Raw genomic sequence first — 13,240 nt, 5'->3', positions numbered from 1 at the left:
GACTTTGAATATGCCATGGTTGTCAGTTCCAGACAAACCTGGTGTTAACATTCAGAATCAGCTGGTTTTCCCACATAGCCCCCTCTGAAGTTTAGAGAAAGAGAAAATATCCAATAAAGAGCAGTTCATGGAGCAAAAATGCTTTGTTGATGCCAGAAATCGGAGGAGAATTACTAGACTGTTTTGAGCTGAAAGGAAGACACCAGTAACTCAAATCCTAGAGCAGGAATCCACACCAAGTACCACTCCTGTCAGCTAAGAACTGAAAACTAAGGCTGCAGTTTGCACAGGCTTGCCAAAATTGGACAGTCAAAGATTGGAAAATGGAGTTTGGTCTGAGTCTTGATTTGTGCTGCTGCCGATGGGGTCAGAATTTGGTGTAAACAATGTGAAAGCATTGATCCACCCTGCCTTGTATTAAGTGTTCAGAGTGCTGCTGGTTGTGTAGGGGGGGGACATATTATTGGCACACTCTGGATCCTTAATACCAACTGAGAATCATTTAAATGCCACAGTGAAAAGTGGCTGGTAAGTGTAGGTTAGACATCACATCAGTTGTTATCACGATATGTATTTCTACCCACTCATGTCCATCTCTCTTTGCAAGAGAGCTCCTTTTGGTCTAGTATATTTGCATCTAATACATCTAGTTTGAATGTTTCCTGTACTGTTTGTCTGTCAATTTAGTCTCTCAGAACAAATGTTTCTGCAACCATTCATGCATGCAGAGAATTAAACTAAAATAAAAAATATTTCATAGAGCATATTTGCAGAAGGAGGCTTATTACTTCCTCCCTTAGGGGGAAAAAAAAAAAGCCTATTTTTATCACACCAGTTCCTCAGCTTCAACTCCTGTTTTCTTTTCTCTGAGCTCCTGTTTTTGAAAATGTAATTTTGTGCTGTAGGTGTGTACGCTAACACAAATGCAAGTGAGAAAATCTGTAGATCAAATGCAAAAACTGTGAAGGAGTAAGAGATATGGGTCTAAAGACATGCAGTTTTGCTCTGAAAGCTTGGTTCTGGAAACATGAATTCAAGATAAAGACACATTCAGTGTTGCACATGCATTGTTTTGTTTATTTTAAGCACTGCGGTGCATCACTTAGCCATGTCAGATAAACCAGTCTCCAGGTGGGATTGTAGGAAGATTTTCAGAGGTTATTTGGCCCCAGACAGGCAGCAACTAAAATAAAACCCTGAAAGCACATTCTCTCGCTTTAAAACTTAGATGTCAAACATATTTTATTCATGCTGCTGGAACTCTGGTTCTGTCGCCAGCGCAGACCAGGAGTTTGTAATTAGAAGCCTCTTTTACCTCCAAGGTTTAGTTTGTGTCTGTATCTGCATGAGCATTGTTATTTGGAAGTTTTACTGATATGAAGTGAAAAGCTTCATTATTTTATTTGTCAGTCGGCATATGAATGAGATTTCCCTTTTTTTGGGTTACTTGTGTTTGTCTCCTCGTGGCCATTACACTAGGAACTGAGCCCTTAACAAGTCTGGATTTATGATCTTGGTCATGGCTAAATGTCTAATTTAGTGTCAGTGATGTTTTAACTGGCATGACTGTTTATTCAAGATGGCCACGTGAAACTATTTCGTTTGGTAGGACATTCATGATGTTTATAATGTAGTTAAATGTTAAACTACAGTACAGAGAGTGTTATATTTCTGTAATTATGAGCAGGCATTGTTACAAGTGTAGAAACATGATAAAATTCACTCAGACTAAAAATAATGGGTCTTTTGTTCAGGCTCAGATGGCAAATTGTTAAAAAATACAATCAGTCTTATTGGGCCAGTCTGACACTGATTAGCTGTGCCAATGAGGTGAAAGTGCAGCATTTTAATCAAATCGCAAGTTCCCTGAAGAAAGGAATGTCATCTTTGAAAGTTCTTGTATATTAATCCTTATATATGTATGGAGTAAACATGAGGTGATAAAGGCAAAGGAATCCTGTGCATACATGCCTGTATTATTAAACAGCAGGAATCCTCTGTCATCCAGTTTATGCCATTACCGTTAACCAGATGGCTGTCTTAATCTGTTTAATAAGCAGAATGATACATTCAAGCTGCCGAGGTGCAGAGCGGTGCAATTATGCCATATAATAACATAAGAACATTTCCAGTATAACTAAGTGAAAGTTAATTAAGAGAATGAAAGATGCTGATGTTTGTTTCTGTTTTTTGTCAGAGTTATTTCTCAATGTTTGCAGTTTAAAAAGCAGATATATTTACAAACATGAAAACAAACATTATTAGGCATTATAAGATGGGGAGGATGAAGGGAGACCCGTACAGAAGACTTGTTCGTGTTATGCAAATTTTTAGCTCCATTTTTACATTTACTATGTAACAAACTAGTTATACATGATTTTGTTGAAATCTGGGACTTCCTGTACATTCCAAAATATTATGTGCTGTGGAATTTTCTAACAAATGTGCATTGTAACACTACTCAGCCTTCAGCTGATTTCGGTAACCGGGACTGATCTGATTTAAAAAGTGTGGAGCTTCTTCATGACTTTGACAAAGAGATGCAGAAATGTTAGAAAAACACAATAAGTTTTAATTGTTTGAACAGACGGGTAGATGCAGATATGTTTCTGTCTTTACCACGTTAACCACTGTAGGGAGGTGTGTACATTACATAATGTTTTCTTCCTCTTATCCTCCTTGAAGGGCATGACCATCAAACCCCTGGTGGAGCTGCTGGCGGTGAAGAAAAAACAAGAGGCCAAACGCTCCATTAATGAAGAGATCCACACCCAGGTACAGCCTTCTGCCTTTAGCCATTCACAGCAGTCAACTGTCAGTTGCAGTGATTGCACAGACAGATGACTCAGAACCTTTTGGGATGTATTTGACAAATACTGGAATTATTTGAACTAGTGGAATTTCAGTTCAATGCAGTTTTATTTATGTAGCACCAAACAGTCACCTCGAGCCACTTTATTTTGCAAGGAATGTGTGCAACATCCACCCAACCATCAATCAGTCCTTTTTCTTAGCTGCTTATCAAACTTGGGGTCAGTGGAATCTAGAGCCTATCACAGCTGTGGGTGAGAGGCAGTGTAAAACCTGGACAGGTCACCAGTCCATGTAAGAGCTAACACAGAGAAATAGATATCCAGGCACCCACGTAGCCACACCTATGGGCAAATTGCAATCACCACTTAAGCTAACAAGCATATGTTTGGCAAGAAAGGTGTTACACATTCCTTTCAGTGGTAGTTATGTAATATTCTCCTGAGAGCTGAGGAAAAAAGAATCTTTCCATTGAACTTTTTTTTTTTTTTTTTTTGTAATCTCCTGCCTCTTTGGAGCTAGAAGAGGCCACACAAACACATGAGAAAGCCAAGGATGTCCTCTATTTAGTACATCAGGCCTGGTAGGGTAGCTCAAATAAGTCAAAAGATATAGACCAAAAACAAATGCCCATTAGAGAGGACATAAATGAATAGCCTGGTTATCAGGAGGATATGTGAAATGCTTTTCAACTGATGAGGCCTCTGAGGTCGTTTAGGTTTTCAAACTTTGGTCGTTGCTCCCACCTACTGACAGTGTGGTGGTACTGCATAGTTGTATAACGTGTTTGATGTACACGCAGTGATTGTCAATTCACACTTGGATCATAAAATTAGTTTTTGGTGACCCGTACTATAATACCAACACTTTGGTCGTACAGTTTTTCTCCTTTTTTCTTTTAACTGTCTGATTTAAGTCAAACTCATCACAGCCAAAAGCATGTCTGGTATCTGTACTTTTTGATACTCTAGAAATTTTAACCGCAGTGGTTCACTGACCTACTGTTAAAGTCATTAACCCATCTCAGAAAATTAGACTGCACATGAGCAGACACACAAACATGCACACAGGCATCTATGAGTCACCAGCTTTTGATGCAAAATAGGCAGGCAGCCCTAATGGCTTGCCCTTCACTGTAAAACACCAGAGGTTAGATTCACTGAGATGCTTGAGGAAACTCTGCACTAAGTTATATTGTGGCAAATAATCTGCATACTAGCCCATTTTCTGCCATCTCCATTGTGTTTGGTTGCTTTTCTTCATTTCCCAGTACATTGCTGCTGGGATACATTTCTCAGCTTGGCATTGGTATCAGAATGTAAATTATATTCCGTTTGTATAACTATAGAGCTGAAAAGGAAAATATCACCTTGAGATGGTAAGATTGTTATCACTACATAATGTGGTGTGGTCATAAAGAGTTAAATCGGACACAGTGTACTGGTTTCTGTATTGAGGTGTTGAATAGACATAAGCTGGTCTAAGGAGAAACCCCACAGTTAAGGATTTTGTAGCTGAAGAACATTACAGAATGGATCCCTATATATTGATCTTTTCATTATTTAGCATCCATTGCTGCCGCTTTTAAAAATGAGACCTTTTAACCCCCACTGTTCAGGGCAGTCAGTCTTTATGTGAATCAGTTACTCCTGACAAAGCAGAAGTAGATTGCACAGTTCTGCTTAATGACTTGTTCCCATAGCAACACCGACTGTCAGACTGTCATCTGCAGGCTTAGTCAGAGCACCGGTCTGATTGGCGAACCAGCTGCAGGCTGAGCAACAAATCCATTGGTGTGTTTCTTCAGTTCTCTGAGCAGGCATGGTGCCACTGTTAAGAAATCCTGTCAAATCAATCACCTGGCTGCTGCTGCTGCTGGTCATATCTCATAGATTCTGTTTTAACCTGAATTGTCGGCTGCTGTTTAGTACAACGATGATGATGATGTCGGACTAATCTCAGAGGGTGTTTACAACAAATGTAACAGCAGTAATGCAAGAATTACAAGATGTAGCTGAGTATTGAGTGTAGTATAAGAGTGAATGTAATCATGGTTACACGACAAATACTTTCACATTCAAGTGGTATGCTGTAGATGGAGGGATGCAAAATATAGAAACTTGCAATTGTTACTTACATAAAAGAAATTTGCTCTAAATCCAGTAAATGTAATATGTTCCTTTGGATGTAATTTATAATAGATGGAGGGTTACTTTTTGCGTCTTTGCACCACTCTGAGCCTGTTTTACTATATATGAGACTTCTCCCCAGAGAGGACCTGGGTCAGTAGAGTCCAGAAAGTCTGATTCATTCTGGAGTACAATTTTAAGGCTCTTCAGCAACTATTGTGGCTTTTTCCCATCCCCAGTTCCTTGACCACTTACTCACTGGCATCGAGGATATCTGTGGACACTATGGACATCACCACTGGAAGGACAAGTATGGATTTTAAAGAGAATCAATCTGACATAACATTATTAATTTTATAACTCAAATACAGCTAACTGTAACAATACTTATTACAAATTACTTGTATGTATCGACTAGTTTGAAATATTTAGTAGTTGCTCTTTTTTTTTTTTTTTTTTTTTTTTTTTTTTAAACTTGTTAATTGTCAAAATTGAAAATGTTGAACTTGGCCTCTTCTTCATCTAATTACAACATATTTATTTATGTCAATAAATGCAGAAATGCTGTTGCCAGTAATTAATTCATGTATTTCACTCTTTGTCTCTGTCTTAATTTTTCGCTCCCTTTGTCCTCTCAGACTCAACCGCTTCAACAAGAAGTATGTGAAGAAGTGCCTGATTGCCGGCGAACGCTCCAAGGAGCCGCAGCTCATTGCCTTCTACCACAAGATGGAGATGAAACAGGCCATTCAGCTGGTGGAGAGTGGAGGGGGAATCAAGATGCCTTCTGCTGTGCCTTCCACTGTTTCCATGCAGTGAGTGCTAAACAGCATCGTGCTCAAAGTCATTTTTATCGTAATGTTTTTTGTTTGTTTGTTTTTTACAGTGTTGGGAACATTTAGGTGAACGCAATTCATCTACTCACTAAATTGTACAACAGTAGTGACATTAAGGCCTGATATGGTGGCGTAATACATAACCACAGAAAAAAGTTGACAGGCTTAAATTTCACTGATATCATAAACATGAGACACAAATGAACATATGACCATATATATGCTCATTCTTTGTGTGTGTGTTCGTACATAATTATACATTTTTTAAAGACATTTTTAGCCCTTTTTTATTATCTTTTGGGTTTGTCCATAGCATAGAAGTTGGGAAGACTGATGACAGGAAATGGCTCATGCTTAAATGGCCACTGATGCATTACAGATTCTTTGCTAATACTTTTGTATAAACAACACCTTCTCTCTTGTTTTTCTTCTACCAAGTAACAAGGAGTGTTTGGTAACTGTAAAGGTCTTCTTGGATAGTTGTATTATCCAAGAAGGATAAGCAATCAGTGTTAAATCACTAAAGGATCCTTGACTAGTCTTAATTTCTAGTGTAAGTGAGTCGATCTTCACCAATTGTGAAATGGTGTGTGCACAGTAGGAAACAGTAGTATTAACACAAAGGAAAATCCTTTGTGTTATGTTGTGCAGAAAGATAAGTAGCTGTGCTTCATCAAATGTGTCTAATCTTTAAGCATCATCGATGTGTTTATACACGTTTAAGTTGTGTAACTGTTGTGCTATACAAACACTGTTATTTTTTTATTTTTTTTCCCCCCCTGTGTCATTGTCAGGAACATCCAGCCCAGGCCTTCTACCAAGCCTGCACCAGAGCGAGCTATTCCACAGCTGTCTAAAAACAAAGAGGAGGAAATCCGGAAAATCCTCAGGACCAACCTTCAGAGGACACGACAGAGGGTAACTTTGCTTACAAATGAATAGTTAGACTCTTTATTGATATGCTTGTTTCTCATCTGGATGAAAAATTGCCCTTGTCTCAATGGGAGTTAAGCATTCTATAATAAGTATTGATTGGTGCTCACAAGGGATCTCCCTCCCATTAGTTCATAACACATTTATTGATTTTTGAGATAGACTTGGAGTTAAAATAATTAGTTCTGCACATTTTTTTTTTTTTTTTTTTTTTTTGTTAAAGGACACAAAATTAATTTATTTAGTTTGGAAAATAATTTTATTAGTTCTGATCATAACCTGCCTAAATGTGCAGTGATGTTTGCAGGACTGCAATCTCTTTAACGTGTGTTCATGTGTCTGTCTTTCTCAGCTGCGCTCGTACAACAGACACACACTGGTGGCCGATCCTTACGAGGATGGACTCAGCGATTTATTCCTAAAGAAGCAAAAGATGTTTCAGATAGAGAAGAAGGTAAGTTTCAGTTTTTGAAGTCGAATTTTTTCGAACAAACATTTGCCAGAATAAATAAATCTGTATTGAAGAAAACAACCTATTGTGACTCAAAGTATATTTCATAGAACCAAAGGAGCAGTTTTTCTACTTTTTTTTTTTTTTTTTTTTGTACTGGGTAGCCAACAGTATAATGATTCAACTAAAACTATGATTTGTGTTTTAATTAGAGTCCACCCTCATTCTCTTAAATTAATTTTCCTGTCACAAATAGGAGCTGATTGATTCTCACAGTTGAGTGGCTCTGTGATTATTTTCATTTTAGCCAGCCTGTAATTAGATAATAAAAATAGACTTCTGTTTAGGCTAAATTGAATGTGCTAGAAGTTACTGTAGGCTCAAGATGATGTCTGCAGAGTTTAATGAAGCGACACATAATTTTAATAAAGTTTCTGTATAACATTGATTAATGATGTCTCTATCTCTGAGCTGGTTCAGTTTGGTTGCTGTATTTTCCAACCAATTACATGAGACAGAAACTGGATTTCTTGCCATCTGAGTTTTGTACATTACTGATTTTGAATGTTTAGATATAGAACTGTGCAAAAGTCTCAAGTCACCCACGTTTCTTTGTTTTGCGTACAAGGAGTCAGGCTTTATTGTAGTTTTTTTTTTCCCTCCCCCAAAGTGATCTTGAACAATAGTTCTTCAGCCTTTCTAAAGGTCTTACAAAGTTTGTCTTTGAAGATTGTGTGCTTTTCCACCCATTTTGTTTTACCTCACTATTTTCAGAGCAGTGTTGTTGTTTGTTTTGTTTTGTTATTTGTGTGTTGTAAGCTGCTTAACACTGAGGGATGAATCATTCAGGCATAAAAAAAACACCTAACTCGAGGGATGAACCAGTGTTGTCTGCACATACCAGACAACTTAGCAAATAATCAGTTTTAAATTGTATTTTTATGCATTAAAGGCACTAGCAGCCTGTCACAAAAACGCATAATTTTTTCCTTTTTTATTTTGTTGAATCTGTGACAAATGGAAAATTGAATACAATTTGACAGACGGGGTGATTTCACAAAGGGATATTAGCCAGAAACTTGGCACAGCTCAGCCTGGTGTGCAGAGTGTCCTTAAAAATTAAGGAAACTGGACAAGTGGAGGACAGAAAAACTGCTTATAGCAGATAAGCAATATCTGAAAGTCATGTCCTTAATAAATAGGAAAGAATTCAACAAAGACCTGAGAAGGAACCTAAGAGATGCATCTGGCCCTTCAGTTAATCTATCTACTATTTGCTAAAGCTTCATCAGAAATGGTCTCAGAGGAAAGAGGGGTTGTCAAGAGCCAAAGGAAAGATAGTAGGGAGAAAAGGCTGAGGTAGGACAAATTACACGACTGGGCTGAACAGGTGTTCACTCCAGAACAGGTGTTCTGGAGTGATGAATTTATATTAGAAAATTTTTGGATCAAATCGTTGTCGGTATGTATGGAGTAGCAGTGAGTGTCGACAGCCATCTGTAAAGCACAATAGAGGCTTTGTCATGGTTTGGGGCTTCATTTCAGGCAGTTGTGTTGGGCAAAAATGATGGAATTATGAATGAAAAGTACCATCAGATTTTGATCCAGCATGCAATATCATATACAAGGCCTCTGATTAGCAAGAGCTTCATTTTTAAGAATGACAATGATTCCAAACTCACTGCCATTGCAGTAAAAGCATTCCTGGAGAGAAAATTACACAGTGGCACACTGTCAATGATGGATTGGCTGTCCCACAGCCCAAATATTAATATTATTGAAGCAGTGTGGGATCACCTTTAACAGCCAAAAAATCCAGCCAACATGCAAAGAAGAGCTTTGAATGTCCTGCAAGAAACCTGGAGAACTGAAAACTTACTAAAGAAATTACAAGAAAGCTTTCTTAAGAGGCTTCAGTCAGTGCTAAAGAAGAAAGGTGGTCATAGCAAATATTCACTTTCAGGCTTGTTAGAATTGTACAAACTCTATTTTTGTCTTTATAAACTGTATTTTCATGCATGTTTCCATGTTTCAATAAGTGTTGCACCCCTTTTCTATGGCCAGTTTTTGACACTTGTACAACACTGTATTATATGTTTTGCTTGATTACATGGAGAAGGCTAAACCATCCCACACCAACAATATCTGTTTTGTTTTTTTCCTAGTTAAAGGAGATGAATACCTACCTGACGGTCCCTGCCCCTCCCCCTGATTCCCCGACCATGTGCAGAGCCAGACTGGCCTCAGGTAAATGCATGTCTGAATCATTCTTAGCTCCAGCCAAATGAAAACAGCCAGTAGTCTCAACCATCTTACTTTCAGGTACCTCCTGAAATAATGTAAGAAAATGTCTTTAATGGGACACAGAAGATTCAGAGATTGTATTTCGTTAGGGTCACACGATACCATTTGCAGAGCAATAAAGACCATAGAAACACTATTACCGTTCCCAGCTGCAACAGATATTTCCCCACTAATGGAAATGTGTTTGCATGTGCCAGCCAGCATGTAAAACAATCTGTGGTTTTATTTTAGGCAAACATACTGATTTCAAACCTGATCAGGTGCAAAAAGGAAACAAAATGTGTTCAGGTATGTTGTGAGCGTAGAGAAGATTAATCGTAAGCCGTGCTATCACATGAGCAATTCTAACAACGCATGTGTCAGTTACCCTGCTTGTAAGCACTCAGTAATCATTACTAATGATGTGACTCATTACTAAACTGATAAAAGCCACGTACAGGTGATTTATTGGAGCCAACCATATTGGAGTTGAGCATGTTACATGTGAGGAGTTTCAGTTTGTGTTCTTCACTTTAACTGAAAGTTGGCATGTGGTGCACCTTTAATTGATCATGACTAACTTTACCCTATTTTTTGTTACACTAGAAATAATGGGAACGGTCCTAAAGCCTGTTGTTGTGTAGTTTTGTGCAGTGATTCTGTTGCCCTTAATATTTGTTCATCTACTTGTACATCCACTGGTACTTGTTCGTGCATGCTGAAGGAATGATTGTGTGATATTATATCCCTTTTAAAGGCTGGTGAAATAAGTTGAAATCCCTCATATTCTACCTGTGTCCTGCTTATAGACCCGCAAGCCTACAGCATTAAGCCTGCATCGAACAAGGTGCCCATGATCCAGGTAGACCTGGCCTCTCCTCAGTCTCCAGACTCAGTTAATCTGTTGGATGAGTTCGGACAGGCTAACCAGCAGGAGGAGGAGGAGCAGGGCCTGATGATGAAGCCCCCGTCGAGGCCACGGGAAGCTAAAAAGCCGAGTGAAGAGGATGAAGCAAAAGATCAGCAGAGATTAATGAGGTGTCTGAGCGACCCTGGTCCCAGTGCAGACGAAGATGAGGATGGGGCCTTCCTCCCCTGAGACGACAGACTAGTTAGAGGGAAGAGGGCTGCTTCACCGCTCTGCTCTAAATTATCTCTTTGGTTCAGAAACCAACAAGCCAAAACTGCAAATGCTGTATGAACGGGAAACAAAAAGCAAAAGGAGAGTTCCTGAGAACGGCAGGGGGAAGAGTCATTAGTTTGTGATTCTCATTGCTCTTTATTTTATTAGGTAGCAGTGGTAGAGCGACAGCTGGAGATGGTGGAGGGTTTTGATGAAAGTCTGAGACATTCAGGAAAGAACTATGCATTACCAAAGGTTTGGACTATTCCAGTTTCAGACGATCTTGTTTTTACTTTAGCATCAGACTGTTTTTTTTTTCGTCTTGATGATAGTGTTGTTGTTAGTTTTATGTTTGGTCATGTTTTTACAGCTTCTGTCTTCAAAAACCACGTTCTCACTTGCTGGGTAAGCCACAAAAACGACTTCAACCTAGCTTTGACTTTTATTGCACTCGAGTTTCTCGCCGTCATTCTGTCACTTAAAGTTCCTGGGCATCCAATTGTTTAGATTGTAGCTTTTTAGAAATTTCTAGGCCTTATTTGATGTCAAACCTTTTCACTTGGTGCATTTTTTTAATTTCAGGGACGCAAACATCTGTTTGTGGGTTATAGGTTGAAAGCTGGATGTTTTTTAGTCGCTGTGTAAACCACAGTTGTTTTCCTGTCTGTTGAGCGACTTTATGGGGTCTACAACACCTACAAACCCGAAGAGTTTTACAAATTTCTTAGGCCGTAAAGCAGTACAGATGTTTTGATCTGCCAGTATACATATAAATTCTCCACCCAAGTTAAATCACATATTGTCATATCCTTTTATGTATGTTTTATTTTCAGTTAATAAGACCCTTTAAAACTCACTCAAGCATCAGTAGAGTTGTCAAAGTAGATGTTATTAATATACTGCCCATCAGCTTTCACACTCATATTTTAGACCCATATGTATTTTAAAGACCTTTAACCTTTTTTTTTGTAACTGGCCTCATTGAGAAACATTTTTGCCTCGCATTATTGTTGAGGGTATAATAGAGCTGGGCGATAGAACGATAACGATATGTATCGCGATATAACTTTTACTCGATAGAGAAATTAAGCTATCGCGATAGACCTCGCCGCTCTTGTCCTCAAAAAAAAAAAAAGGTCAGCCAATCCAAATTAAGTAGCGCAGAGCCAAACCAATCACAGCCGCAGCGTCACGTCGCCTGACTTGTTACGTACAGCACAAGTGCCAAGCTGCACGTGTGTTTGTTTGGGAAGCAGCCAGCGGGTAATGGAGCCAGCGCGTAAAGGAGGAAATGAGTGTGCCGACTAGAAAAATCAACCGAGCGTGACCGAAGAGAAAACAGATGATGGTTCCAATGCCGGAGAGATTGTCAAACGGAAGAGCCATAGAAGTTCCGTAGTGTGAAGGTATTTCAAGTCTGACAAAAAACAGAGTAGCGTGCACTGTAAATTGTGCCGAAAGCAAGTCTGGAAATACAATAAACTGGTGCATGCGTCACACTGTGCGCCACGTTATTGTTTCGGTGAAATGAATTTCTACAATACTGTTACTGTTAATTCTCCTCTCTGCAGTGTTTAAATGCTTACATATACACACAGTTACTGTCCCTCCACACATACGACTCGGTTCTGCTTCTATGCCCCAGCTTTGTTTACTTTTTCCCACCGAGGCTTCTAGACTTCTGATTGGCCAACATTTCTGCACGGTTAGGAATCTAGCTCCACCTGCTGCTTTGGCATGTTCATAGCAGCGTTTTCCTTCATTTCTGCCTTTATGTGTGGACGGGATTATTTTTTTAAAACGAAAACGGAAAATCTCCGTTTTCAAAAATACCCGTGTACGTGTGGACGTAGCCTCAGTCTCTGACTGGAAGCGCTAATTCGTCATTCGGCTTTTGTCAGACTAAAGTAACTGTTAAAACTGTTTGAAAAGCTCAGCTATACAACAAGGAGAGATTGAGAATTTCCTTTTAGTTCTCAGTTTATTTGATATTGACAAAAGTTAGTCAGTTTTGTCTGTTCTTCTGTAAAACAAACTAAGATTTATTTTTAGAATTAATATTTTGTTTCTAAGTGGAATTGACAATTTAGTCTGTTTCGTTTGTTCTATTTTGAAACTTAAACGCTTTAGCGGCTGCCTTTTGTGTAGTTTGCAATATTTGCCTTTATTTATCTGAAAAAGTCTCATGTTCCTTAAGTACATCTACCCTGTTGAACTTATTATGGGAAATAAATATTTAAATAAAAACAAGCTGCTGATTATTTCACATTTTACTTGTGAGCAACGGCACATTTAAATCTTACAAATATAGTTATTTGGCTTATATCGTGATAGATATCGTTATCGCCTGAAATGAAAAAAAAAACAACATATCGTGATATGAAAAAATCTCATATCGCCCAGCTCTAGGGTATAACAAGAGTTGAGAATTGAGGGTTAATTTGTGCAGAAATCAGTCCATGCCTCCTAACCTTCTTTAAAAAGCTAAGACTGCAGGCATGTCATGGCAAAAAAAAAATCTAACTCTATGCAGCTCTGTAACAAATTCAGACTAAACAAAAAAGCTATATTAATGAATACCATTCATAAATTATGGCTTATACACATCATTGCTGAAGGCAAAGTTAAATCTACCCCTGGCATTAAGACAGTCTTTACACTTAACTAGAGTTTT

At 38.5% G+C, this 13,240-nt stretch overlaps 1 protein-coding gene across 2 annotated transcripts in view; it reads left to right on the top strand.

Moving 5' to 3' along the window:
- Positions 1 to 10,675, top strand: part of slc9a1a (solute carrier family 9 member A1a) — a 27,627-nt gene extending 16,952 nt beyond the window's left edge. Inside the window, exons 6-13 of one of the 2 annotated variants that reach the window (XM_085471930.1) lie at positions 2,686 to 2,775; positions 5,180 to 5,250; positions 5,579 to 5,755; positions 6,571 to 6,694; positions 7,062 to 7,163; positions 9,326 to 9,407; positions 9,696 to 9,752; positions 10,253 to 10,675. In XM_085471930.1, the coding sequence (XP_085328056.1) occupies positions 2,686 to 2,775; positions 5,180 to 5,250; positions 5,579 to 5,755; positions 6,571 to 6,694; positions 7,062 to 7,163; positions 9,326 to 9,407; positions 9,696 to 9,752; positions 10,253 to 10,542 (993 nt within the window). In that variant the 3' untranslated portion in view covers positions 10,543 to 10,675. The remainder of the gene's footprint in view (positions 1 to 2,685; positions 2,776 to 5,179; positions 5,251 to 5,578; positions 5,756 to 6,570; positions 6,695 to 7,061; positions 7,164 to 9,325; positions 9,408 to 9,695; positions 9,753 to 10,252) is intronic. The other variant, XM_085471931.1, reaches the window with a different exon arrangement.
- The last annotated feature ends 2,565 nt before the right edge of the window (positions 10,676 to 13,240 follow it).

This window comes from Copadichromis virginalis, linkage group LG11 (genome assembly GCF_057382275.1).
Source record: "Copadichromis virginalis isolate Kocher_CV1m ecotype Utaka linkage group LG11, C_Virginalis_male_GT1.1, whole genome shotgun sequence".
In the NCBI taxonomy this organism is placed as follows: Eukaryota; Metazoa; Chordata; class Actinopteri; order Cichliformes; family Cichlidae; genus Copadichromis; species Copadichromis virginalis.
The sequence above is the reverse complement of the archived record's forward strand: the minus strand, read 5'-3'. Positions and strand labels throughout refer to the sequence as shown.